The sequence below is a fragment of the Bos taurus genome, chromosome 17, assembly GCF_002263795.3.
Source record: "Bos taurus isolate L1 Dominette 01449 registration number 42190680 breed Hereford chromosome 17, ARS-UCD2.0, whole genome shotgun sequence".
Taxonomy (NCBI): Eukaryota; Metazoa; Chordata; class Mammalia; order Artiodactyla; family Bovidae; genus Bos; species Bos taurus.
Genome location: NC_037344.1, coordinates 63,371,546 through 63,399,522, shown reverse-complemented (window position 1 = coordinate 63,399,522; position 27,977 = coordinate 63,371,546). Strand labels below are relative to the sequence as shown.

General features: G+C 51.7%; 1 protein-coding gene across 7 annotated transcripts; it reads right to left on the bottom strand.

The window, feature by feature from the left end:
* Positions 1-21: 21 nt before the first annotated feature.
* GLTP (glycolipid transfer protein) lies at positions 22-22,494 on the bottom strand. 7 transcript variants are annotated; one of them, XM_024977035.2, is made up of 5 exons: positions 22,265-22,494; positions 7,515-7,573; positions 6,424-6,557; positions 3,428-3,578; positions 22-2,103 (listed from the first exon to the last, which is right to left on the bottom strand). In XM_024977035.2, exons 1-5 carry the CDS (start codon positions 22,365-22,367, stop codon positions 1,807-1,809), a joined length of 744 nt encoding a protein of 247 aa, XP_024832803.1. In that variant the 5' UTR covers positions 22,368-22,494; the 3' UTR covers positions 22-1,806.
* Positions 22,495-27,977: the final 5,483 nt, after the last annotated feature.

Genomic DNA, 27,977 nt, shown 5'->3' with positions numbered 1-27,977 from the left:
AATCAAAACAGCACACCAATGTGATTCCAAAATAGAGATTTATTTATTAAGGATTATTTAGTTTCTGCATAAAAATCACCAATTGTTCCTCACTGGGTTTTTAAACATACATCATTTTTGTGGGTTGCTTTGGTCATCCCGACACTTTAAAAAGACAATTTTTTTAAGAGCCAGGAAGGACAGTTAAGGCAGTAAGGCATGTTCATGGGTTCATCCTCTCCCCCTCAAAAGAATACACATGGTAGGTAGTTGCTTAGGTTGGAAAGGCTGTCCCTGAAGGTAATTATGCAGAAGAATGCAAATGCAATCATCTACGGTTGGTTATTTGTGTCTGATAGCTTTAAAATAAGCCTCCCCTTGGTCATCAAAGGCTTGCTGGTTGGTTTCAGCTATAAAAAACACTGTCTGGCAAAAGACAGTAAGAGAGGGCTCTAATGACAGTGCCGGAGGCTCGGCTGTGCAAACCACATGAGAACACACACCAGTTTTCTTTAAAAAGAAAAAAAATCCCACAAGAGGGGCCCTGTATAATTTCAGATCAAACCCCCTCATGGTCCTTAAAACACTCAAAACATCATTCAGCCAGCTCCTCAGAAAGACACGTGCCTATTTTCAAAGTGACGGATCTAACACCACTTACCCCAGAGTCATGCTCCAAATGGGGGTTGGAGGGGACCAAAAAACCCTAGGACTTGATTTATTAGAAATATTAATTGATTTTTACCACACTGAAATGAAGGCATAAAGTCAGTCTGTACTGTCATGAAATTTAAAGGAGATTCTAAAGTGTGACAGTTATTTATTGCTCCAGGAGGACAGAGCCCAAACGTGACTTTTAAAAGACCAGGGCCGGCCCCCTGTGGACCCTGGCCTGACTCAAGGCTGCTCTGGGGGCGCGCCACGGGCAGGGGGCAGCTAGCCAGCCAGATTCACAGTGATTCGGGTTTGCCTGTCCCTGCAGGGGGTCTGCGGTCCAGGCTGTGCCGTCCAGAGTACCCGCTGTGGAGCTGGCCTACACCTTGTAGTTGAGCTCGGCGTTCATCCTGGTGTACATCTCGTAGATGACGTCGATGGTGGCCGTGTAATTGACCAGGAAGAGGCGGATCTTCTCCAGGCATTCCTCCTCCGTCACGTTCTGGCCCTTGGAGAGCGCTTTGAGGAAGTCGGACTTATAGGGGGCCGCGTACAGCGCTGCCTTGAGATGGGTGACAGGGGGTGGCACAGTGTTAGAGGAGGGGAAGCCCAGCCACCAGTCAGGTTCTGGGAGGGAATGCCCCCAAGGTCTGCACTGGGCATGAGGCCTGTGTTATTCATGGCATTGAACAGGAAAGGCCAAATGTGGTGGTGGCGGGGGGTTGTGTGTGTGTCCCTTTCTACCAGGTGAGGGACAGCAGGAAGCTTTGGGGACAGACAGACCTGGCTTCAAATTCCAGCTTCTACTGCCGACTAGCGGTGAGCCTTGAGCAAGTTACTTAGCCTCTCTGAGCCTCAGTTTCCTCATCTGTAAAATGGGGATAACAATGGCACCCGCCCAACTGGTTGCTCTTGTCAGGATTAAGGAGGTCGTGCCAAGTGCTGAGCACAGCACCAGGCACACAGTAGGTGCTCTGCAAGGATGGCCCTCTTCCCTCCGGTGGGTTCCCTGCTCTGCAGGTGAACAGCTTCCTCCTGAGATCCACTATCTGAAGGGCGGGGTGGGGAGAGGATGGCGGATCTGTGCTGTTCCTCTTTTGACCTTCAGGGGGTGACACTTGCCTAAATTTCAGGGCTTCCCTGACAACTTGAAAAGCCCAGAGAACCAGAAATTCATAGCATTTCCGAACTAGAAGGAAAACAATGCAACTGGATAAAAAGGCTTAAGAGTACAAGTTTGAGAAGGGGCGGGGGGTGGGGGTGGAAGGGAGGGAGGCTTAAAAGGGAGGGTATATGTGTATACTTATATCTGATTTGGCTTCCCTGATAGCTCAGTTGATAAAGAATCCGCCTGCAATGCAGGAGATCCCAGTTCAGTTCCTGGGTCAGGAAGATCCCCTGGCGAAGGGATAGGCTACCCACTCCAGTATTCTTGGGCTTCCCTTGTGGCTCAGCTGGTAAAGAATCCGCCTGCAATGCGAGAGACCTGGGTTCGGTCCCTGGGTTGAGAGGGTCCCCTGGAGAAGGGAAAGGCTACCCACTCCAGTATTCTGGCCTGGAGAATTCCATGGACTGTATAGTCCATGTGGTGGCAAAGAGTTGGACACAACTGAGCAACTTTCACTTTCATGTCTGATTCACCTTGTACAGCAGAAACTAACACACCATTGTAAAGTAATTATCCTCCAATTAAAAAAAAAAAAGAATCAAAATAGAAATAGCTTCAACACACCAAGCACTGTATACAGAATAATACATAGACTCTTCACAATGAGCCTGTGAGGCAGGGCCTATTTTATGTCTATTTGCAAGATGAGGATACTAAGCTCAGGAATCCTGGCTCAGGAATTTCTTACTGTGTGACCTCTAGCAAGATACTTAACGCCCGGGGCATCAGTTTCCTCATCTGTGAAACGGAGCCAAGGACAGGGCCTCTCGTGAAAGTGACCCTCCATGGGCAGCCCGCCTTGAGCTAGGCATTTAGGGCACCCAGTTATGGCGGTGGTCGTGAGGCCTTCACAGGGGGCAAGGCCCTGTGGGCGGCGGGGGGGCAGGGCTCTTGCAGTCCCTGCCCGGGATGGGTGCTGTCTCCAGCCTTGCCAGGGCGGACGGACGGCCCACAGGTGCCATATTTCCTGCCTGGATTCAGTTGACGCCTGACCCTGCCTGCCCATGACCTGTGCCATGCGGGACAGAGACCCGCCCTCAGAGCCCCATTCTCTCCGCAGAGAGGATGGGCGGGCAGGGGGCGCTGTAGGAGAAAGGGGGACCAGAACAGTGTGCAGTGCACCCGTGGGCTCTCGACGCCTCTCCGGTGGTATTCTCCCATAGCCGGGCTGGTGCCGAAGGCCTGTGGCCACCATCACCCCAACACAAGTCACCAAGAGCCTCGTGAGCAGATGTCCCTTCAGCAGACACCCCCGTGGGTAGGCACAGGGGCCCTTCCTCCCCTCCCCACCCGCCTCCAGTGCCAGGGTCCCAGCTGAATCCAAGGGGCCAGTGAGGTCAGCCCACCGTCAACCTGAGGGCCTCGTCTCTGTCCTGGTTCTTCTCATGGTCTCCCAATCAGGCCCCTCGTCAGAGCTGCCACAGAGCACTTAGGAAAATGCCCACCGTGCAGCAAAGGCCGCTCATCACACCAGTCTCATCCCAGACAGACGGGGGAGAGCCCCTCCTGAGCCCAGGGTGGGCAGCGCAAACACGGACACGGGGCAGGGGTGCCACAGCGACGGAGCGTGTGGCGGAGGGCGAACCCCACAACCAGGGGTCCCTCTGCGCCCGCGGGGTGGCTCACCTGGAAGATCTTCTGCACAATCCAGCCGTGGTACTTCTTGAGGGCCATCTCGTAGGCCTTGGTGGCGTTGACGCGGATGAGGTTGGGGTGGTTCTCATCCCGCTCGCCGTCGCAGATGCTCTGGAGGAAGACCTGGATGAACCGCAGGCCTCTGCAGCCGGAAAAGAGCGGGTGCGTCAGGGCGCAGCACGCTCCCGCTGGCCCCGCCCACCCACCGCACAGAGACCCGGATGTACCCTGACCCGGATGTACCCTGAATAAAGCACTTCCCGTGACCCTGGAATACCAAAGCTGACAGTCGCTCAGCTGTCATGTCTACACCAGCTTCTGTGTAACGTGACACACCCCCCCCTCCACTTCCAGGGGATCACCTCACGTGTCCCAAGTACCTCGTCTACACCTGGCCTGGGGCTGACCCCGGCCACGGCCTCTGCTGGGCTGTGAAGTCTATAGAGGGCAGGGTCTGGACGCACTTTGCCCATTTCTATGGCCATGTGGCCATCCGTGCTTGAGGGACGAAGCCAATCAATATAGTGTTGAAGCCCCAGCTCTGGTCCTCAAAGGGCTCAGGGACCACAGACCAGGGCCATGCAGAGAACATGAGCGAGTCTGATCCTGTGGGCTCCCCGCTCCCATCCCTGCCTGTGCCGTGGTCCGCATCCTCCCGTGGCCACTTGAGCCCTTCCTCTGAGGTAGGATGATGCTCCAGGAACCAGGAGCAGGGTGTGGGTCATGGCAAGGCCACCAAGTTTAGAATCAGATCAGTGCCAGCCCTTTATTCCACATCATCTCATCTGCTCCCCTCAGTCCGTCCGGTGAGACTGAGCTCAGCACAATCTGCCCACTTCACGGAGGGGAATACAGAGGTACTCCAAAAGCCTCAAAGGCTGAGATATAAGTTCATATCTCAGTCTCATATCTTAGACAGTGAGAGCCTGTCTCACTCCCTAACTGGGCTCCTCTGCTCCCTCCCTGCAAGGGGGTGGGGATCAGTTTGGGGGGTTCTTGGGGCAGAAATGCTTGGCCCGAGGACTGAAAGGATAAAGCTCAGCTTTATCACGTGTGAGGCGAAGGAACTCCTCCATGCTTGGATCACAACTCTCAATCACTGGGGATCAGCCTGGACTGTGAACCACGCTCAGGGTCTAGTCCCAGCCCTGCCCTGACTGGCCACCTCTCCTGAGCCCCTGCTTCTCCCAGCCTTTATGGTCCTCCTGCTGCCCAGAGCTGGAGTGAGTCTTTGTCAAGCCTCATTTTACCCCATTGCTGATGCCCCTCCGTGGCATCCCAGGACCCCCAAGGAGGCTGGAATTCATCTTTGACCAATTGCACCTCATCTTTCCCTGCTCCCACCTTGCATCTAGGGCCCTGGCTGGACCAGATCCTCCTGGAGGGGTGGATACTCTGTACCTCTCCTGCCCTCCCACCCCTGCAAGGCCTCTTCCTCCTGGGACCCTGCTGCTCAGTCTTGGAGATGCTACTTGGTAACCCTCCTCCAGGAAGCCCTCCCTGATTTCTCTCTGCTCCAGGTTCTGATATCCTGCTGTCATGACCTGCCCGGCAGCCTGACCCCCTGCCTGGGCTGGACTGTGATACCCTAAGAGGGACCCTGCCTCTCCAAGCAGCATCCCACGCATCCGGCACCAGGCACAGCACACAGCAGGTGCTCATTATGTGCTCGACTTATTGACATCCACCAGGATCTGCTCTCCCAGTCACCAGGCTCTGCCCATGTCTCCTCTGGACACAAACAACCTACTTCCTGACCTGAATGTCACTCTCTGCCTGGCTCTTCCTGAGAAACCTACAGAACCTGCCAGTGGATGGACCCAGGGGCATTCCTCATTCCAGGTATGTGACTCTCTGGCTGACACACAAGAGTAGGGCAGCTCAGTGTTGACAAGTCATAAAATAGGCCATAAGGGTGTTAGTTACAGCCCACCTACCCACTGATGCCCACACTGGCTACATCCTCCAGGGAGCAGACTCTTCCTGTTCCATTTTACCAAAGAAGTGCACAGAGAGTATGGGGTGAGGATTAGCTTCTGGGGATGGGGATCCAGGGAAAGTGTGACTTTCCTGGCTCCTGACTCCAGGCCCCAGAGAAGGGGCAATGTTGGGAACATCAGTGGAGGAGAGAATGGGTCCCTGGCTTCGTAGCTGCTGCCAGGGACTGTGGAGCCTCCATAGCTGAGGGAATCCAGGAGCTGGCAGAGAGCAGCATGAGCTCAGCAAGCGAGCTGCCTGGCCCTCTGAGCCTCAGCGGCTTCGTCTGTAAGATGGAATGACTCTACACGGTTCCAAGTATGTGCCACGAGGACAGTGCGTAACATGGTCACAAGCACTGTCAGCTAACTCCAGGGTGAGACCATCTGAGTTCAAGTCCCGTATCGGGGTGCCCTGCCCCCAGCCCACAGGTCGAATTTATGTGAATTAGAGTTCTTTTTTCTCTAGATGCTGTGGTTCTGTCAATAAGCTGTCATACAAATCTGCCATGTGCGTGATGTGACTGGCTGGTTGTAGTCAGGACGTCTTTGTGCAGTGCACGACCTGTGCAACTGCAGAGCTCAGCCACTCTGTCCCAGCCCTGGCCCTGTGCCCTGAGCCCACGAATTGGCCCCAGAAGCCACCAGCATCCTCCGCTAGGACATGGGATATATGGGGATGATCATACCTAACTCACAGCACATAAAATATGATCAGGCATCTAAAGAGCTTAGCACAGTGGCCAGAGTATCTGTGGGTTTGTTATGCATCTGGTGAGGCTGGAACCAGCAAGAAGTGTCACCATCAGGCAGAACTTGGCCCCCAGGGTGCTTTTTCTCTGTCACTAAGTAGCACTGCACAAGAAGAACGCCTATGTGGAAGATGGACGTGCCCGTCCGCCCCGTCAGAGCAGACGCCCTGGGGCAGTGGCAGGGTTGGCTGTCCGTCCTCTGCAGGGCAGGCCCCCAGCCCCCCGGTCACACAAACACCCCGCCACCCAAGCCCATCACCTCTTCAGCCACATCAGTGCCAGCGTGGCCCCCACTTTGGGCCACTCGGCCCCGTACATCTCCTTCTCCACCTCCAGGATGTTCTGCAGGGTCCGGAACTTGGTCGGGTTGGTGTCATAGACAGCTTTGATTTTCTGGAACAGAGCACACAGGGTTTCCCCCTGGGGAAGGCTGCCTCCATAGCTGCCACCCCAGCAGAGCCTCGCTGTCCTGCCAGGACCGGCGTGGGGGCTGGTCACGACAGTAGTAACCCCCAGGCCATCCGCATTCACTGGATGTACGCGGCGCTTCACAGCCACAGCCTTCTCTAACCCCACAGCAACCCTGACGTGCCTGCCGTCGTGCCAATTACAGATGAGGAAGCAGGCTCAGAGAGGCGAAGTGATGTGCTTAGGGTCACACAGCTGGTGCAGGTGGGAACGGGGTCCAGCCCTGACCAGATCCCAGAGTCCACGTTCTCCAACCACTACTGACAGCACCTTGAACCCCAAGTATCTGAAGTTTCGCTTCTGTGGACAAACACAAGTAGGTCCTTAGGATTCAGAGATGTCCAACAGGAAGAAGGCTCCTGAGTCAGAGGCAGGAAGTTTGGATGTGAATCCCACCCCTGCCACTTCCTTGCTGTGAGTCCCTCAACAGCTCTGGGCCTCAGTTTCCCTGTCTGTAAAATGGGGATAACGACACAGCACCGGCCTCATGGTGGGTCCTTGCTGGGGGAGGGGGGGCGGTCAGCGGTTGGGGGATGCCATAGGGAGCTCTAAGGATTGAGGAAGGAAAGGGCTGGGTCAGTGCAACTGTGGACCCCGGAGTTTATTTTTTGTTTGGTGGAGTGAATCCAAGTACCAGCCAGTTCCTTCTCAGGTCAGCCCTCCAGACTGTGAATCACAGTTTGGCTGTGACTGGATGGCATGACTGCAAGGAGAACCAAGAACCTGGAGCCTTGAGTCAGAGGAGCTGGGGGCCAGGCCTGTTTTCCACGTCTCCTTCTGTTCCTTAGCCTGGGGAGCTTGCAGTGGGTAGCAGGGCAGTGGTAACCAGGGTGGGATTAGAATCCTGATCTGGGTACTGGGGCTGCCAGGCCAAGTACATACGGTGATGTTGCCACTTATGTCCGCCTTGATAGGAGTAAACACTGGGGAGCCGAGGCAATCTGGGGACAAAACAAGAAGAGAGATGTTAGAATCCCAACAAGGGTGATATTCAGGACCGCCATGGGACAGGGGGAAAGGTCACTTGATGTGTTTAAGGAAAGAACTGTTTGTAGGTGTTAAAACAGTTCGTGGGCAAGTAAATTTGGAGTCCTGGGCTCCAAGTGAGACCGGTTGCTTACTGCAGGACTTGTCAGAGCCTTTAAAATACAACCAGATTCTCTAAGGGGCAAATGCTTTTTCTACAGCACCCCTCATCCTAGGATAAAAAGTTCTGTATCTGCACCATCTAATATGGGCCACATGTGACTACTGAGCACTTCAAATGTGGTGTGATCGAGGCACTCAATTTGTAATTTTATTAACTTTCATTCATTTAAATGTAATACCCACATGTGGCCAGTAGCTACCATATTGGACAGTACAGTGTAGAGCATCTCGCAAAACTAACACTCTGAGAAACCATCTTGGCCAACAAGGCAGATGGCTGCTAACAAACCAGCTGGCCAGGAAGCAGCTCGAGAAATCTTAGTCCGTGGGAGAAGAGGGGCCAGATTTATGAAAGATAACCTTCTCATTCACCAGCTTCTAAGGCAGAAGTGAGCTGGTGACCCAGAGGCCCCCCGGTCCTGAGACTCTGCGTAGGAGCCTGGGAAAAGCCACCAGCAGGGGGACCCCCGTCACTTAACAGAGCTTCATGAACTGGGGCTGCACACCTGCTCTGCAGACACTGCAGTCGGGGCTTGGGAGTATCCCTTCTGCTCCCCGAGCCTCAGTTTTCCCATCAAGCAAGTGGGCCCACAGAGGTGGTTGGAGCTGCTACGAGGATGACCTGAAACCACCCACTTCTGAGACACATACTTTGTTCATCTCTGACATCCGAATGCTCTCCCTTGGAGGCAGTGTTCCTTTCTTGGTGGTTCACAAAACAACAGACCACCTTAAAACAGGTGGCGCCTTGGAGCTGATGAAATGTGGACCAAGAAACTGGCAGTGCCTGGAACTCAGGGCTCCCTGGGAAATATAAGCAGTCTACGGCCTGTTTCTCCTCCTTTCCCGCCTCTGTGACCCCCCCAGCAGGCCGTCATGGGGACCAGAGACAGCCCACGGGTCAGAGCTCCCTGCTGAGGGCTGGGCATGGAGGGAACAGACAGGGAAGGGCCGGGTCTCTCCTGAGCAGACTCAACAAGGACTTCAGCCTCAGAGCCTGAATTCAGCTGTGCTTCCCTGCCACCTCTGAGCATCCTCGATACAGAGCCCAGGGGGCAAAGACACCTGAGCAGGCCACAAGTGGGTACCAAAACCTATGGGGGGGAAACTCCCCCCCGCCAGCTTCCCCTTGTCCGCAGGCCAGGCAGGGGCTTCGGGCACGCACCAGCCGGCTGCACAGGGGCGGAGGACTGGAGGAGGGCCACCTGTGGGCTGAATTCCACCCAAGGTGACCCGGCACACCTGGCCAACCATCTGGAACATTCTAACTGCATCTGTTAAGAGAGGTGCATTGAGGAAACAGCACTGGATGTTTTACATGAAAAAGCCCCAAACCCCATAGAAAGGAGGTCAGGTAGGAATCCAGACAGACTGGGTTTGAATCCAGGTAAGCAGGTCTCCTGCCTGGGCTCCATGTAACTTAGTTTCCTCACATGGCAAATGGGGCAGCATGCGTACGTACTAAGTCGCTTCAGTCATGTCTGACTCTTTGCTACCCCATGGGCTGTAGCCCACCAGGCTCCTCTGTCCCTGGGATTCTCCGGCAAGAATTCTCCTGGAGTGGGTTGCCATGCCCTCCTCCAGGGGATCTTCCTGACCCAGGGATTGAACCTGCATCTCTTACATCTCCTGCATTGGCAGGCAGGCTCTTTACCACCTGTGCCACCTGTACGTATTTCATAGCGTTGTGGTGGGGATTGAAATCCAAACACTGAACACATTTAGCAGAGTGCCCAGCGCAGCAACCCTCAGTAAATGAACTCTGACCGTCTTTATTACTTTGGGACACGACTAGGGCTAGGCTCCACGCTCCAGCAAACATCACCCAAGCTTGGAAGTCACCAGGTCCTCCAGGGCCTGCGCTGAGTGGGAACACAGGGCCCGAGCCCCTGGCCACCTCTACTCTCCTGACTCCCAACTGAGGCCCCCTTGGGGCCCGAGTAGCCGCGTGGCCCAACTGCAGGCTCCCGGGTACAAGATCCTCAGGCTGGAAAAACCCTCCTCTCAGCTTGCCAGCCTCTCTCCCACTCCTATGGGGTCACATCTCCCTTCCCAGACGGCGGCAGGAGCTGCTCTGGGGTGCCAGACGGGGGTGCAGACATCCTGTCCCACCAGATCCTGCCAAGGGCGTTAATGCAGTAATGACTCCACCCATGGTTTCATCCTCCCTGATGTATCGCTGGCCTCATCCTGCAAGGCCAACCTGGGAAGCCTGTGCAATTTGCTAGTCCTGCACCGTGTTCTCCGCCGGGACGCTTGCCACAACTCCCCAGAAGCATGATGATGCACAGTAATAATGCAGAGAACTTCCTATGGTCCAGTGGTTAGGGCTCAGTGCTTTCACTGCCCAGGGCGCGGGTTCAATCCCTGGTCAGGGAACAAAGATCCCACACGCCAAACAGAGTGGCCAAAAAATAAAAAGAAACCTCAAGAAAAAAAAAAATGTAAGACAGTCAAGACTCTCCACCGCTAGTGACTCTTTCCCTCTTGACTGTGTAGCCAAGGGTCGCCAATTCCGAGTCTCACAGGGGCCATGCAGGTGCCGTGGATGGGCTTTCTGGGGACCGGCAAAACTCTTCTAAAGGCATGACCATGGCTGCACCTCCTGGTCTTTCAAAAATATATGGTGCCCAAAGACATGAGGCGGGTTGACAGATGGACAGAGAGGTGGACAGACAGGTACAGTCAGATATAAATGGTAGAATCTAGATGGTGGCTACATGAATAGCTGCTGTGAAATTCTTTCAATTTCGTTATATGTTTGAAATTTTTCATATAAAAAACTGGAAGAGAATGTCAGGCTTTTTTTTCCTGCTCGTGAAAGTCGGACTTCTTCCTTCCACTTTTTCTCCAAGTTCACTGCACTGCTACCCTCGCTGTGGTTCCACGTGTAAGTCTGTCTTCCGTCCACCTCCCCCTGAGCGCTGAGAGGGCAGAGACCAGGTGGTCTTAGTCCCCTGCTCTGCTCCCCACCCCCGCAGCCAGTGGCATGAACAAGGGGGCAGATAGTGGGAAACATGAATCAAGAGGCACCCCACCGTGCTTTTTCCAGCCACATTCTTGTAGGGCAGACTGACCCAACGCACGGGTCTGAGGACCCACACAACTAAGATGGCAGAGGCCATGGGAAGGGGCTTGGCCTCGGTTTCCCCGTCTATAAAGGGACCGTCCCTGTGTGGCTGCTGTGATGGGGCGTGGGGGAGGCATGCCAAGTCAGGGCTCAGAGCCTGGCCGTGATTTGATTACCACTGCGGGCTGATTTTCGAGTAATGCCATCCTGCGTGGAGATGCGGAACCAGGGTTTGGCGATCATCAGCCACATGTGGGTGGCTTGCCAGCTTCTCACAGTGACTCAGGTCAGTCGACAGGCATTTTAGAGACACAGAGAGTAACATTCGGTTTCCCTGGCTCTGGAAATGGCTTCTGTGTGGTTCTGAGTGTCCTCCCTACCCCCAGATGGCAGGGAGAAAGGCTGTCTCATTTTCTCCTGACACCACGTGGGGCCCGAGGTCATCGTGGTCTGCAGGAGCTGGCCCCAAGGCAGCTGCTCTTGCAGGTCATGGCGACCGTGCAGAGACCAGGCTTCTGCTGAACAAGGGGTGGGATGTAGGGCCTGGATGGACTTCTGGAGCCGGGAAGGGAGCAGAAGGAGAGAGGGGCAAAGCAGGGCTGGGAGATGGCCCCCAGGAGAGGGGGGTGGTGTGTACATAGAGAAACACACACAGGAGTCGGGTCGGCAGCATCTGGACCGCCTGTGATCAGAGGAGGAGCAGCGTAGAGCTACGCAGCCTTGGTCCTGAGTTCAGATATCAGATCTGGCATCACTCTGGACAAGTGACTTAACCGCTCTGGGCTCAGGCCCCTCCCTTTTCAGAGCCCCAAGGTGCTGGGCAAACAGGAGGCACTCCAGGTGACCTGACGCCGGCCTCCACACGCCCTGTGGAAGGCTCTGGGCTGCTGTTTGCTTTGGCTTAGCCTGACGCCACCGGGCTCTGAAATGCCTCGTGACGGTGCAGGGTCACCTGGTGAGAGCCAGGCACTCACACACAATTCCAGACCCGAGGCTGGTACCAGCATCCTCTCTAGCCTTTCTTTCTAGAACGTTTCCATCTGTGTGTGTGTGAGCTCGGCAAAAGCAAGAGGACTCTGACCGCAAAACCGAAAATGATTTTGACCCCTGAGCACTCGGTGGCCTGCGAGCTGAAACTCACGCCGGCCCTGCTCTGGACACGACGCATTTCTTGTCCAGCCACCCAGTTTTACCTTTCATATAGAATACAGTCCTGCCTCAAATTACCTTTCTAGTTTTACCTGTTTTGCAGTTATCCCAAACTTGTTTTTCATTATTGCCAGCCAATGGGCTCTTTAGAATGGCACCCGGAACCTGCCAGAAGAGAGGGAGCGGGCTTGGGTGGCTTTCTAGTTTATCGTCTCACATCCAGAGTAAAAGGAAGCCATCTCAAAAACAAGAGAAAAAATCAAGTACATTCCCCCCATCTTACTTCATAAAGGGTCACAGATTCTAAACACAGTCAAGCCTTACCTTGGTCACCGGGAACACGTGGAAAATGGTCCCCTTCTCTTTAGATTTTTCCTAAGCATGCCACTCGGAGAAGGCGATGGCACCCCACTCCAGTACTCTTGCCTGGAGAATCCCAGGGACAGGGGAGCCTGGTGGGCTGCCGTCTCTGGGGTTGCACAGAGTCGGACACAACTGAAGCGACTTAGCAGGAGCAGCAGCAGCAAGCATCCCACTCAACCCAAAAGGCATAACAAAAAGGCCAATAAATCTGATTACAAACCCAAAAACCTTCTATATGGGATTGGGTGGGCATGGGAGGAAATCCCATCACCAATCAAAGCCAAACAGCAAACTGATTGGGAGAGGGGGTGACCCATGTAACAAATGTCATAGACCAAAGACTATTATCCCTAATATGTAAAGAGCTCTAACAAATTAATAAGAAATAACCTCCTTATAGAAAAATGGACAATTAAAAGACATTTAATCTCAATAATGGAAAAAAAAGCAGTGAAATATTTTCCATCTACCAAATTTGATGAATGTACCAACTTTCTCTCTAGTTCAGCTATCCTGGATGGAACTTATCCAAAAGTATGACAAATGTCCCTGCATTTGTACAGCAAGCCATTTGCAGTGTACTAAACAGGGCCATCATCAAAAATAGGAATTATGATAAAGATGTGACCCAGTGATATCAGAGGCCCCCTCAACTGTTCCCTAAATGGGTCTACATGGTATGCTTCCAGGGTTTTAGGACAGCGTTATGTAGGTTTTTTTTTTTTTTTTTTTGCTGTGCCCTGTGGCATGTGAAATCTTAGTTCCCTAACCAGGGATGGAACCCATGCCCGCTGCAGTGGCAGTGGAGAGTCCTAGCCACAGGGCTGCCAGGAAAGTCCCCAGCTTTGTGTAGTTTTTAAAAAATTCCTCTTGCTTTCTCGGCAGTGCTTTGATTCTGCGAGATACTGGGAGAACAAGCAGCCAACTCTGTCAGCATCACCGACAGAATAAGAGGAAGCAGACACCCAGCAACACTGTGACCTCTGTGACAGTTCTGCCCAGGTCTCTGCCATGGTTCAGACGGCTGAGGTTGTCCGGAGAGCAGAACTCCCCATAAGCCAGCAGTCCCCATGTGCCGCACAGAATCACATTCATTTCCTGTTTTTCTGGCCTCCATGTAGTTGGAAAGCACCTGCTGTTATGCTCCGAGCAAGCCCCCAGCACATACTTGGAAATTTCCATCCAAGCTGCCCCCTCTACGCCTGCCTCTCCAGGCAACCATCTCTTCCAGTAGGTGATGCTCCGAACACTGGGCCACAAGGTGACCGAATAGCCCCCACCCTCTCATTTCATCTCAGGAATAATTTTCACTCAAGAACAAAAGCATTCTGCTTTTAAGACGCACACCTTCACTTTCAGCCTGTGTGGTTCAGTGTGGGAAATCCGGGCCCAACCCGTAAATATTCATTTGAAAAAGGAAGAACAGGGTGCCTGTGTCAGGATGCTAGGGGCCTGGTTTGGGGAGGTTCTATTTCAAATTCAATTTTTTTTTTTTCAATAGCTGGATAGTAAGGTTTCGCTGTTAATCACGTGGGACAGATTAACTTTACAGATCCTAGGTTACAAGGATCATAATGGGAGGCACTCAAATTACAGCTGATGGAGATGAATCATTTATTAATCCCGTGGTATGTGGGGTGTGCATGTGTGGTGGCTCAGTCTGCAATTAGGCCTATTTTGAAGCGTAAGAGCCCGAGAATGCTCACCTTTCAAAAACTAGTTCCCACTCTAACTTCTATCTAAGAGGAAAAAATATTTACCAAATGGTACTTTTAAAAATCACCCCTGGGACTTCCCTGGTGGTCCAATGGCTAAGACTCTGTGCTCCCAGTACAGGGGGCCCAGGTTCGATCCCTGGTCAGGAAACTAGATCCTGCATGCTGCAACTAAGACCGAGTACAGCCAAATAAATAAAAGAAATTTTAGAATAATTTTTAAAATTAAAAAACAAAAATAAAATCAGCCCCGTGACATGCCAACTCTCTTTATCCACAATTGTCCCCTTTGGCAAAAACCAGCCAGCAATTAGGAATGCAAATGGGAAAATGAGTTCTCTTACTTGCTGTGTGGCCTGGGAGAAATTAGTTAACCTCTCTGAGCTGCAGTTTCCACATTTGTAAAATGAGGTTAATAACACACCCCATCTTATAGAGCTATTGCAAGGCTTAAATGAGGCTGTAGAAATAAAGGGGTTAGCATAATTTCTGGCTCAGTTTTTTAAAAGTTATTCTTTATGATTATAATAATTGTTATCATACCTTATAGCATCATTCTTTAGGAAAGAAATCCAGGAAAGAATGATTCCAATGATTAAGATGTCAAAAAGGGAATTCCCTCGTCGTCCAGTGGTTGGGATTCACTGCTGAGGGCCTGGGTTCGATCTTTAGCTGGGAAACTAAGATCCCACAGGCATGACAAAAAAAAAAAAAAATCAAAAGAGAAAGAGATGAAGACAGGGAGGAGAGAGAGGTAGAGAAAGGTGTGGATATGGATAAAATCAGCAGGAACTTTCCAGTTGTAAACTAAGGACTGTGCACTCCTGACCATTACAGTCTGAGATCTCAGCAGGGAGTGGTGAAGGGAAGGTGGCCTAATAGCAGCGCAGAAAATGAATCATTTCTGAGCCAGAGGAAGTGAGCTGGCCACAGAACTGCAGATGGAGAGAAGAGGTTTTATAGGACCCTGGGGAGCGCTGATCCATTGTAAGGACTTGTAAAGGCTCAGATACAGTTAACACAATAACAATTTTGGGGGGAAAAAAAGCCCTGATACAAGTAACTCGGTAAGAATGTAACACAAGCAGTTAACATCCATCCAGGCCCTTTTAAAACTGAAACAATGCAACCTAAGACCAGAACTCAACATTGCTATTCTAACAAGCTCATTGAAATGAGCACACTGTCAATGCCAGATGGGAACTGCCAGCATTTCCCCTCCCCCACAACAGCTCTAAAAGGTCCTTTCTGCTCTGAAAGACTTGTGTGCAGGGCTGGCCCCTTACAAAGCCCTTCCTCGTTACCTGACTTGGTCACCTCCCTTCACCACTCTGAGCCTCAGTCTCCTCTTCTGTAAAGTGGTGCCCATTCCTCCTAATTCATAAGGTCGTGAGGAGGAAGATTGGAAATGAGAGATCGGCTTGTTCAATGCTGAAGCACATGGAAGTCACTCAAAACATGGGTTACGCTAGCTATGGGGTCAGGCGTTATACCTTACAAAGCCGCCGTCACGCATTCTTTCCATTCCCTTTCAAGTTACCCGTTGGCTGGGCACCGATGCTCTGCCAGGCACATTGCCGGGGCCTGGGACACGATTCACAATGGGGCACTGTTCCTGCAACCAGCCCTACGCAGTGGACATCCCACAGATGAGGAACGAGGCGGGGGCTGGACAAGCTCGCAGGGGACAGAGCGGATGTCTGGGTCTTTTCCCTCTGGCTTCTCCATCTTCTTCCCTCCAGGAGCAGAGGCCAGACCTCCATCCTTGACCTCAGGGCTGGACTTTTCTGAACCCAGAGGATCAAGAAGATCTCCTTTTCGCTAGAGGAACAAAGGTGGTGGACACCACTGGTCTGTGCTCTGAGCTGGCCTTTGGATGTTATAAATGAGAGTTGCTTTAGCAGCCAGGCTGCTCAGCTGGCCCCTAGCCCTGGCAGCTAGTCACCAAGAGCCCGAGGAAGCTTCTTTTTGCAAGAACCTTGTTGCCCAAGGGCAGTGTGGCAAGAGGTGCAGATTCTCAGGCTTTCGGAGGCTGTCTACCCCACCTGTGAAAAAAGGTGGAGAGATTCTCGCATTGGACGCCAACATCATCTGGGGGAGTTAGCCTCCACCAGCCCCCCTGGAGGCCTAGCTTCCCCCTTTTACAGTCGGGGCTGCAGGCTTAGAGAGGGGAAGCTCCTGGGTGAGGACACACAGCTGGGACACCGTGGAACCAGCATTCAAGCTCAGGCTGGCTCTGCTTGATACCAATTTCCATCTATATGCAGAATACGTCATGAGAAACGCTGGCCTGGAAGAAGCACAAGCTGGAATCAAGATTGCCAAGAGAAATATCAATAACCTCAGATATGCAGATGACACCACCCTTATGGCAGAAAGTGAAGAGGAACTCAAAAGCCTCTTGATGAAGGTGAAAGAGGAGAGTGAAAAAGTTGGCTTAAAACTCAACATTCAGAAAACAAAGATCATGGCATCTGGTCCCATCACTTCATGGAAAATAGATGGGGAAACAGTGGAAACAGTGTCAGACTTTATTCTTTTGGGCTCCAAAATCACTGCAGATGGTGACTGCAGCCATGAAATTAAAAGACGCTTACTCCTTGGAAGAAAAGTTATGACCAACCTAGATAGCATATTGAAAAGCAGAGACATTACTTTGCCAACAAAGGTCCATCTAGTCAAGGCTATGGTTTTTCCTGTGGTCATGTATGGATGTGAGAGTTGGACTGTGAAGAAAGCTGAGCGCCGAAGAATTGATGCTTTTGAACTGTGGTGTTGGAGAAGACTCTTGAGAGTCCCTTGGACTGCAAGGAGATCCAACCAGTCCACTCCGAAGGAGATCAGCCCTGGGATTTCTTTGGAAGGAATGATGCTAAAGCTGAAACTCCAGTACTTTGGCCACCTCATGCGAAGAGTTGACTCATTGGAAAAGACTCTGATGCTGGGAGGGATTGGGGGCAGGAGGAGAAGGGGACGACAGAGGATGAGATGGCTGGATGGCATCACTGACTCGATGGACGTGAGTCTGGGTGAACTCCGGGAGTTGGTGATGGACAGGGAGGCCTGGCGTGCTGCGATTCATGGGGTCACAAAGAGTCGGACACGACTGAGCGACTGAACTGAACTGAACTGAACTGAGAGACTCCCATTCAGGGACTTCAGCCAACAATAAACCCGGGTTCAAAGCAACTTCTCTCTAAGCCTCCCAAGCAGCCAACAGATGAACAGGTTAACACACGGGGCCAGAGGCAGCCCTCTGTTTAGGTGTTGCTCGGCTCTAATCTGGGCCAGGTAAGCTCACGAGTGGGTCTCACCAACACACAGGAGATGCTTCTCAAGGTTAATAAGACCTCACTCCCTACTTGCAAATACACCTCCAATGGATGAGAGGAGTCAGCAGGCTGGTTCAGTTCAAAGTTGCAAAACTGGGGTTGGGGTGAGTGGGGGAAGTGGGGGAGTGAGAGGGAGGTCCAAAAGAGGGAGGATATGTCTACACACACAGCTGATTCACTTGGTTATACAGCAGAAACTAACACAACATCGTAAAGCAACTGTGTTGTAGTTTAGTGGCTCAGTTATGTCCGACTCTTTTGCAACCCTATGGACCCCGCCAGGCTCCTCTGTCCATGGCATTTCTCAGGCAAGAAATACTGGAGAGGAGTGGGTTGCCATTTCCTTTTCTGGGGTCGTCCCAATCCCGGGATGGAACCTGTGTCTCCTGTATTACAAGCAGATTCCTTACCACTGAACCACCTGGGAAGCAACTATACCTCAAAAAAGAATTTTTTTTAATTGCAAAACCCATTGCCTTAAGCGGCTGTAGTATCAGCGGAACCCATCCCGGTGAAAGGAAGGTGGTGGGCTGGAGGGGAGTGGTGCCCCGGGCAGTGAGACTCTGACGCAGGTATAGAGCCAGAAGCGAGTGATGTCATGGCGCCATCTCTGGGGCTGCAAGCCATTCAGAAAGGCTACAGCATGGATTTCAAGGTGGGGTAATAGGGAGCCACTGCAGCTTCTAGACAGAGAGTGACAAAACTAAATGATAACCAGGTCTCTCCCTTCGCCTCTCTCTCCCTCCATTCCCCACCCTTCAACTGCAAATGCTCTGGAATGGTTGTGTAATCCACCGTAAAAGCTGAGAGGGTAGGGCCTCACAGAAGTCAACTGCAAACTGATCAGTGGTGAGATCCGATTACTTGGTCAAGGTGGAGAAAGAAGATGGACAAAGGGTTGTTGACCTCTAGGTGGACACAGCAAAACCTATCCGGCTTGGGAGGCTCAGACCAGAGATACAGAAGAACGAGCCCAGGATACAGGTGCTCTGAACCACACATGACCTGCAGCCCAAAAGAATCAGCATTCATCAAGCCCAACCAATTCTGTCCCAAACCACATCCAATGAAGCATTAAGAAATGTGACTGCGCTAAACACATGTAAAGCCTTCACCTGCTTCGACCCAGCAATTTCCCTTCAAAAAATTAGAAATAACCAAAGAAGTATGCAAAGAAATATACATAAGAATGTTCACTGTAGCATGGTTTACTAGAGAAAAAAAGAAACAATGTGAATATCCAACACCAGGGGCCTGGTTAAACAGTTTATGGCTACATTCAAACAACAAAATTCTAAGTAGCTCTGGAAAATGACAGTTGACATGGAAAGCTAGTTATGCTATATGGTTGGGTTTAAAAAAAAAAAAAAAAAAAGCAGTTTATCCTTTTCCCCTTAAAGTTGGATAAAGAGACAAATGGGTCTGAAAGGAAAATAGTCTGAAATGTCACCACTGATTTCTCTTAAAAAAAACACGGGACTTTTCTGGTGATCCGGTGGTTTCCTGGTGGTCCAGTGGATAAGAATCTTGTGGCTCAGCTGGTAAAGAATCCACCTGCAATGCAGGAGACCTGGGTTTGATCCCTGGGTTGGGAAGATCCCCTGAAGGAGGGCATGGCAACCCACTTCAGTATTCTGGCCTGGAGAATTCCATGGACCATATAGTCCATGGGGTTGCAAAGAGTCGAACACAACTGAGCGACTTTGACTATACATTGAATGCAGAAGACGCAGATTCAGTCCCCGGTCCTGGAACTAAAGTCCCCTAGGCCGAGAAACAACTAAGCATACATGCCCAGTGCAGCCAAATAAATTAAGGTTTTTTAAAATAACAACAAAAAACTCTGTCTCAAAAAGCCGTGAAAGGATTAAGTGAACCCATCTACATAGTCTACTTAGCATGGAGTAAATGCTCAATAAAAAATGGCAGGGAGATTTTTAATTTATCATTTCTTCTTGATCAATTTTTCCTCCGAGAAACAGATCTTCCTTAAAGAAATAAATACTTTTTAAAAACACTGCTCTTAGCCCTCTGCTCTATTCGTATCAAGAGAGGAAGCTCTCAACTGGGGGTGACTGTTTCTCTGCAGGTATTTTTGGTTGTTACAACTTGGAGAAATGGGATGCTGCTGGCATCTGGCAGAGAGAGGCCAGGGATGCCACTGAACATCTTACAAAGCACAGGACAGCCCCACCCCCCCACTCCAAAGAATGGCCCAGCCCCGAATGTCAGCAGTGTCATGGTGGAGAAACCCTGCTTTGGAAGGAACTGCCACAATGCCATTCAGACTTATTGAGTTCAAACTTCAGACCTGCTCCATGCCAGAGACACACACGGCACCCAGATCACAGATCACCCAAGGGGCCAGACATTCCCAAGACCTGGACAAAGCCCATGTTTCAGAGCAGATGGGCCAATCTCCATCAAACCCGGTGTGCCAGGGGAAAGCCACTGGTGGGAGCATCCTCCCCAAACTTCAACCCTCGGGAGGAACCCTCCCCCGAGAAAAGCCTTAATGCTTCAGAACAGATCATCACGTTTTTCAAACAGTGCTAAGAATTATCCTCTGTGGGCCGACCCACTGAGGCTTCTGTATAAATGGCGGCTCTGTCAACAGATGTGACGGCCCACAACACCCAGTTCGCAGCAAAGACAAGGGTCTTTTGAGATCAGGGAAGGGGGAGGGGACGTTCTCCTACCCAGGCACCAGCTCACCACCCGCTCCAGCCACCACCACCCACCTCTTTTCCCGTCAAACTGGCCCGATACTTGCATCAAGTGAAGGCGGCCCCGAACGCAGAAACTGATGGACAACCTTGCTGAAGATGCAGGAGGAAAAGGCCACAGAACTTACCTTGGGGGTTTCTCCACCTTGAGAGACAGCTAACATTTGGGGCTGGCTCAGTTCTTTGTGGTTGGGGTCTATGTTGTGCCCTGGAGGGTGTTTACCAGCGTCCCTGACTTCCAGCTGCCAGTACCATCTCCCTGTGCCCCTTACCCACCGCCCCCCCAGGATGTGACAACCAAAAATGTCTCCAGATACTGCCCGTTGTCCCCTGAGGGGGCAAAACTGTTTGAGTTGAGAAGGACTAGATTAAACAGATTCTGAATCCTTATTCAGAGCAAATATTCATAGAACTAAAAGAGGAGGGAAAAACCCATCACAAAAACCAACAGTTCCTCAATGCTAAAATCAGACAGTTCGCAAGCTCCTGCCTGGAGATTTAGCATTATCTCAACATGGAGATACCAATATTAAGAATATTCTGTACATTTAAGTGCTGACTGAGCACCTACTGGGCACCAGACATTGTTCTGAGTATCAGGGATGCAACAGTAGACGTAAAGGACCCAGGTCTGAGAATCGTACAAACCAGGCAAAGGCACTCACTCAAACACTCATTAATCAATCATCTACGCTATGAAGGAACCAAAACTGAACTCAGGAACTTGTATAACAACCACGCCCCCAACAGCTAGGCATTTAAAGGCCTCGGAACCTTACACACTCCACCTCATTTAGTCCTTGCCACTAGCCTCAGAGATCAGCATGCCCATTTCACAGATGGGGACGGTGAGGCAAAGGGTGGAGGAAGAGAACAGGGATGTGACTTCATGTAGCCACAACCACCCCAGAGCCCACAGCACTGTAGCAACTACTGCCCACTGGGAGCCCTGATTACCCTCCAGGGGAAAGGGAGTGACTGCCCTGGGTGCCACCATCCCTTTAGTCCAAGTTAGTGTCAGCTTCTGTCAGTCTGCAGGTTTCTGTTGGACTCTGCCCTGGGGACTGGTCTCTTCCAGCCAGGCCACCAAGTAAACCAGCAGGGCGGGGTTTCGGGAAAGCCCACATGGAAGAGGAGAAAGCAGAGCTCAGGTTGCATTCTTTCCTGGAGACCAGCAAGGCAAAGGGCAGGGCCCTACTGTCTTCTGTTTCCCATTTTCCATCCAGGGTGTGGGCTGGGTTGGAGGACGGGAGAAACGAGGGTCTGCAACTGGCTTAGGGCCGCCTCCCAGTGTTCCTGTGCCCTCCCAGGGCATGACAGATGGGGGAGGGGACTTTTTCCTTTGGACCCCACCCCAAGCACCCAGTGTCTGATGTCACCCCACAAAGCAGGTCCCCTGGTCTTGACCCCTGCTCCAAACGGAGGGGAAAGTTTAGGTGGTTCTCCCCAAGAAGGGGGCCCAAGAGTTTTGCAACTCCATTTCCAAAAACCCCCTCCTCACTTTGCCAGGCTTTCTGCCCCTGGAGTGGGGGTGGGGGGTGGGGGGTCTTGGACTTGGAATTATGAGGAAAAGAAGGGTTCACACCGTCCCACGAGGGAGAGGATGGGAGAATTTACAGAAAAGAGGGGGTTTATCAAATGAGGGTTTCATTTTAAAGTGAGAGAGTTGGGAGCCATTCAGAAGAGGAAGAACGGGAGGATGGGGTGAGGGATAAAAGACCTGGGCGGTGGGGGACGGTGGGACGCTTTGGGGGAGACAGAGGACTGCAGAACTGGGGATGTGGTAGAGTAGGGGTGTTCGTGGGGAGATGGACGTTTGGGGCGCACAAGCGGGTGGAGATCTGCGGGCATCTGACGGATGAAGTGTCTGGGGAGACAGAGGATTTGTGGATGTCCGGGAAGAGATGAGGATGTGACATGTTCTGGGGAGAGAGGATCTGGGAGCGGTCTGGGATAGGGGAAATCTAGGGTGCTTGCAGAAAAAGGGGATCTTTGGTGCCTGGGGAAGTAGGATTTGGGGTGTCCACGGAAGGGCTGGTTTGGGGATATTTGAGAGAAGGAAGCGGGTGCATCTGGGAGCGCCCTGGGGCAGGGCTCCCGGCCAGTTCCCCCTTTCACCCCGGCTCACCGAAGAAGGGCGGCAGGTGGGACACCGCCTCCAGGAAGGGCCCCGTCTCGATCTGCTTGTCCGCAGGCAGGGGCCTCAGCAGGTGCTCCGCCAGCAGCGCCATTTCGGGGTCGAGGCCCGCGGTGATGCCCCAGCCGGCGCCGCGGGCGTCCACGCCGCCCCCCGGGCCGCCGCCGTCAGCGCCGGGGATGTCACTGCCGCCCTCAGCAGCCTCCGGGGACGCCAGCGTCGCCACTTCCGCCCGCGCTGCGCCCGCGTAGCCGAGCGCTCAGCGCCGCCCGCAGGCCGAGCGCCTAAACTGCTTGCCGCGCCGCCCCACCCCCGCCCGCCCGCGCCCAATCCGCGTCCGCCGCCGCGCCCGCCAGCCCAATCCTCGCCCACGGCCGTGGACCTCCGCGCCGCCATTGGCCGGGGGGCGGGGCCAACCCGCCCGCGCGGAAGCGCGGCGACTCCTACATTCAGGTACGCCCAGGTGAGCCGCTCCCAGGTGTCCCGTCCCCTCGTGTTTCCTGCCACCTCCGGCGTGGCACCCCGCAACCAGGCGAACTGGCTCGGGCCCCGTCCTCGCCTGATGGGCAAGGTCACAACTCACAACCCATCCACCAGCCCAGGTTACGGCCCAATCCTGCCAGCATCCTTCAGGACATTTGCTACCCCACAAACAGGGACTAATCTTTAACAGTCCCAAGAGGCTTTTTGGACCCTGCTGTGATCAAAGTTCTCTTTGGCTACAACAGTGGGGATCCTTGATTCTTTAGTGATCTTCTGCCTGTTGGACACTGGCCAATCACAAGTTAACTCAGTCATGCCTAACTAGGACTCTTGTCAGCTGAAATCTGGGGTCCAGTCTGACCTGTACAGTCTGATATTACCTGATGGACTCAGCCCAGTGTACAATCCAACTCAATCACCACCTGACTGGTGCATGTTTCCTCAAACCTGACTTCACCCCAATAGACCAAGGCACATGCTTGCCACAACCTGGAGCACAATTCATCTCAGTCACAACTCACCTTGATGCATGTATCCTAAAATCTAGCACATAGCTGTTGAGAGCTTCTCATTCATTCTCAGAATAAGCAATTCACTATGCTCCCACCATGCACCATGCACTGTGCTAGGCATTGAGGATAAAGTGATGAACAGTACAGCAAAATCCTGGCTCCTGTGGGGGCTCACATTCTAGTTGAGGAGACAAGATAATACATTATATTACAATACAATACATAAGTAAATAAGACAAATTCATATGCTAAGTGTAATGAAGAAAATAAAATAAGGCAGAGTGACAGGGATGTCTGAGGATGTACTTGTGATAGGATGTAGGGAGTGAGGGGCAGTAAGTACCTATGAAGTGGTGACATTTGATCCAGGACCTGAAGAAGAAGTAGGAGACAGCCAGAGTGGCTGGGACACATGAAAAAGCCTTAAGGTGACAAAGAGCTTGGTGTGTGCAAGCAACCAGGGGAGGGAATGGGAGTGGAGTGAGTGAGAGGATGAGGCAGAGAAATGATGATAGGAACTGAGCTCAGGGAGGAGAGCAGGGGCTTGTTAGGTTAGGTAGAGTGTGGTATAAAGTTTAGATTTTAAGCTAAGGGCAATGAGAACTCACCGGTGTCAGTAAAAATAATTGCCAAACTTTATTCAATATTTCTCAATGTAATTTTGCAAGGGGAAAATGAGAGAAGAGGCTGTTCCAAACCCATGTATAGTCAGGAAATGAAAGGATCTGGGGGAAAAAAGATTATCATCATGTCTTACTCATGACCCAAACCCTGACATGTTCCATCAAGTCAGCTCACCCACGAATAGAAGCCCAAGCCGTCAAACTTGGCTTGTTCCCACCCCACCCAACCTCACCCCCCTCAGGCATCCTAAGATACCATCTCCTTGAAGCCTCCCTCACCAGCCCGCCCAGCACCTGGACCCAGAACCCCCACCCATATTTTAGACACAGCCCTGCCATTACTTCAACAGAGAGATCATAGCCTACATGGGGACCACCAGCCTCAGATGACACCCCGATTTCTCAACTTGATCCATCTCAGCCAAACCACCGGAGACTGTGGCTGATATCAAAAATTCAAGTCTAGAAAAACTGTCTTGTCATGGAATATGGGTTCGATGTGGTGAGATGGGTCGTTGTTCTGAGTGAATGTGATGTCTTGATGCCTACCCATCCATACAACAAAATTTTTAAGTGCCTGCTGTGGGACGGAATCCCCAGCTCTCCACAGTCCCCACCACTCTCAGAGAGCCTCTGAATCTCCTCTTTCCTCTTTGAAAATAATACGTAGTTCATGGAGAGGTATTTTGAGACTACTATCCCATCTCTCATCAGACTTTCCATTTATTTATTTTCATCAGTACAGACTTCTGATTCCATGGGTTACAATCCATTGCTGTTATTATTTATTTGGGCGCCCAATGTATCCCAGACTCAGCCCGTGATGGTCCTTTTCAGCTGGCTTCTGTCTCCCTACCATTCTTTAAACATTTCCTTACTTTCTGACACAAGATATTCCAGGCTCTTCTTGTACTTTTTGACTGCTTTGAGTCTTAATTGCAGCATGTGATATCTGTGTTGCAGTGTTTGGGTTTCTCACTAGTTGGGGTGTGTGGGCTAAGACTCCCTGCAGCATGTAGGATCTTAGTTCCCCAATCAGGGGTCGAACCCAAGTTCCCTGCATTGCAAGGTGGATTCTTAACCATTGGACCACCAGGGATGTCCACACACACACACACACACTTATATCTATATTTGTTTCCATGGTTTTCTATTGATGTTGAAAAGCATGAGTTCACCCTAATAGATCCAAGTCCAACCTAACTCCACAGGGTTAATGCTAGTCGTTCCATGTTGGTAACCTCCTCTCTGACAGTGAGAAACCTAGTATTCTCGGTGTGTTCACTTAATTGACCAACCCCCACCCCATAGATCATGATTTCTTATTGTTGATGCTGCCCTCTACCCAACAAGGATACCCTCTACACCCTACTCAATCTCTGACACCCCATGTGTGCGTGCTAAGTAGCCTTAGTCATGTCCAATTCTTTGTGACTCTATGGACTGTAGCCTGCCAGACTCCTCTGTCCATGAGGTTTTCCAGGCAAGAATACTGGAGTGGGTTGCCGTGCCCTCCTCAGGGAGATTTCCTGGCCCAGGGATCAAATCAAATTTACATCTCCTGCATTGACAGCTGGGCTCCTTACCACTAGTGTCACCTGGGAGGCTGCCTGACCCCCCATGCCAAGCTGCTGTTCCATTAGGATGCCCTCCTCACTCACACAAGCTCTGGCCCCTATGATGGGGCCACTCTCACACCATATGGACACTCTTCTTATCCCACTGGGCTATGACACCCCTCTGTGGACCAGCATGTGTCTTATCCCCCTCCCTCTACAGCTCACTTGATGTTGCTGGGACCCCCTTGTTTAGACTACCCTGGATTCTTTATTATGGCACATGCATGGGCTTAGTTGCCCAGCATGTGGCATCTTAGTTCCCAGACCAGGGATCAAACCCATCTCCCCTGCATTACAAAATGGATTCTTAACCACAGGTCCAGCAGGGAAGTTCCTGATCAAACCGTTATCAAATATAATGGAAGTGGGAGGAGGGGGCTTCCCAGGGGGTTCAGTGGTAAGGAATCCACCTGCCATGGACAGAGGAGCCTGGCGGCTACAGTTGATGGGGTCACAATGAGTCTGACACAACTTAGCATGATGGAAGGGAAGGGCATGGGCGGGAAGGGGAGGGAGAAGAGGGGATGGGAAGCGCGGGGAGGAGCCACATGAACGTTAGCAGCTGGGGCCATCAGCTATGGACCATCAACCCCCACTGTAGCTTACTGTAGTGGGGCAAACGTCACACATTCAGTACATATGTATTGGGTATTACTCTGAAACAAAGAGGACAGAGGATGGAGTCAACAATAAATAAGGTTTTGTGTGGGAGATACTTCCAGACACAGAGGAGCCACCTCATCTTTTTGAACTGTTGGGCCATCACACTTGCTCCATCAGCTACGAACCTGCTCTCAAATTGATTTGCAGGACCAGCTTGGCCAGTGGAGTTAATTCTAGTGCTAGGCATTGACTCAGTGGGAGTGAGGTGTTCATCCTACCAAGTTTTATCGTTTTCCTGACCCGACTCCACCTGTGTTAGTAGCTTCTTTCCAAACCAAATTGTCAAATCTGGGTGACTCAGACGGTCCCTTCTCAACAGTGTTTGTTGGGATGGATAAAGAAGACCAAGGTCATGTTCTTTTGGACATTTCACCCTGGAAATCAGCTTCCCAAGGCTGATTTGGTCATAATATGGTCATAATAATAGTAACAGATGACATTTATTGAGGGCTTCCCTGGTGGCTCAGCAGTAAAGAATCTGCTTGTCAATGCAGGAGATGTGGCTTTGATCCTCAGGTCAGGAAGATCCCCTGGAGAAGGGAGTGGAAATCCCGGAAAGAGGAGCCTGGCAGTTTACAGTCCATGAGGTCGCAAAAGAGTCGGACACGACGTAGTGACCAAACAACCACACCAACGTTTATTGAGCACTTACTATGTTTTGAGCCACTTCATAGCTGTATGGCCATGGGCCATACTTCTGTATAAGTTTCCAGTGGCTGCTGTAACAAATGACCACAAACTTGCCAGTTTCAAACAACTGAAATTTATTCTCCCAGTCTGGAGGCCAGAAGTCTGAAATCTGTATCTCCGGGCCAAAGTCAAGGTGTCAGCAGTGCTGCACATGCTGGGAGGGCCCTAGAGGAGAATTTGTCCCTTGTCTCTTCTGGCTTCTGATGGCTCCAGATGTCCCAGACTGCGGCTGCATAACCCTGGCCTCTGCCTCCGTCTTCACATGGTCTTCTCCTCTGTGTACATGAAGTCTCTCTCCGTCTCTTCTTCCTTTTCTTTTTTTTGGCTGCACCATGCAGTTTGTGGGCTCTTCCCAGACCAGGGATCGAACCTGTGCCCCCTGCAGTGGAAACACAAGAGTCCTAACCACTGCACCCCTAGGGAAGTCCCCTGTTTCTCTCTTATAAGGAGGGCACTTGTGATGGCATTTAGGGCCCATCAGATAATCCAAGATGATTTCTCCATCTCAACCCTTAATCACATCCGCAAAGACCCCTTTTCCAAATCCTGTCCAAATCTGACAGGCTCCGGGGATAGCACCTGATCTTTGTGAGGGCCGTTCCTCAGCTGGCCACACTTCCCCTCTCTAAGCCTCAGTTTATCCCACCTGTAAAATGGGGATAGTAATCATGGTAATGGCCTCTCAGGGCTGATGTGGGGTTTAACAAGTTAATGGAAACCTGGCGGCAGGGGCGGGGGGTGGGGGGTGCCCTGGCAGGCAGGCAGCCCTCGATGAATGGTGTGGTTATTACGAATCGATTTCTTGAGTTATTTCTACCCAGGACTGGCAATTCTGGGGGTAATTGATTCCAGTGATGTCACTTCCCCAACTGCCAGGTTTTCAGCAGGATTAAACGTGCCAAATTGGCTTTGTTGAGCCAACTCCTCTGGGTGTGAAGAGCCGCCATGCCAACCCGCCTTGCAGTTTCGCGGAGCCCGTCTGCCGCTTCTCCCTAATTAACGCAAAGGCAACGCTCGCCAGCAGGCCCGCTTGCTGCCATCCCAGGAAAACAGTGCCACAGACAACAGCTAAATATTTGAACATTTTTTGTTTCAGTTGCTGCATGAAAATAGT

What these genes read in the sequence shown, in the direction of transcription:
- GLTP (XM_059875886.1), bottom strand. Translation starts at nt 9,055, where the DNA reads ATGCAGTTAGAATGTTCCAGATGGTTGGCCAGGTGTGCCGGGTCACCT. An exon ending in ACATAAGTGGCAACATCACC is followed by an intron (nt 6,558 to 7,514) that starts GTATGTACTTGG and finishes GCTCTGTTCCAG; the next exon opens with AAAATCAAAGCTGTCTATGA. An exon ending in GCACTGATGTGGCTGAAGAG is followed by an intron (nt 3,579 to 6,423) that starts GTGATGGGCTTG and finishes TTCCGGCTGCAG; the next exon opens with AGGCCTGCGGTTCATCCAGG.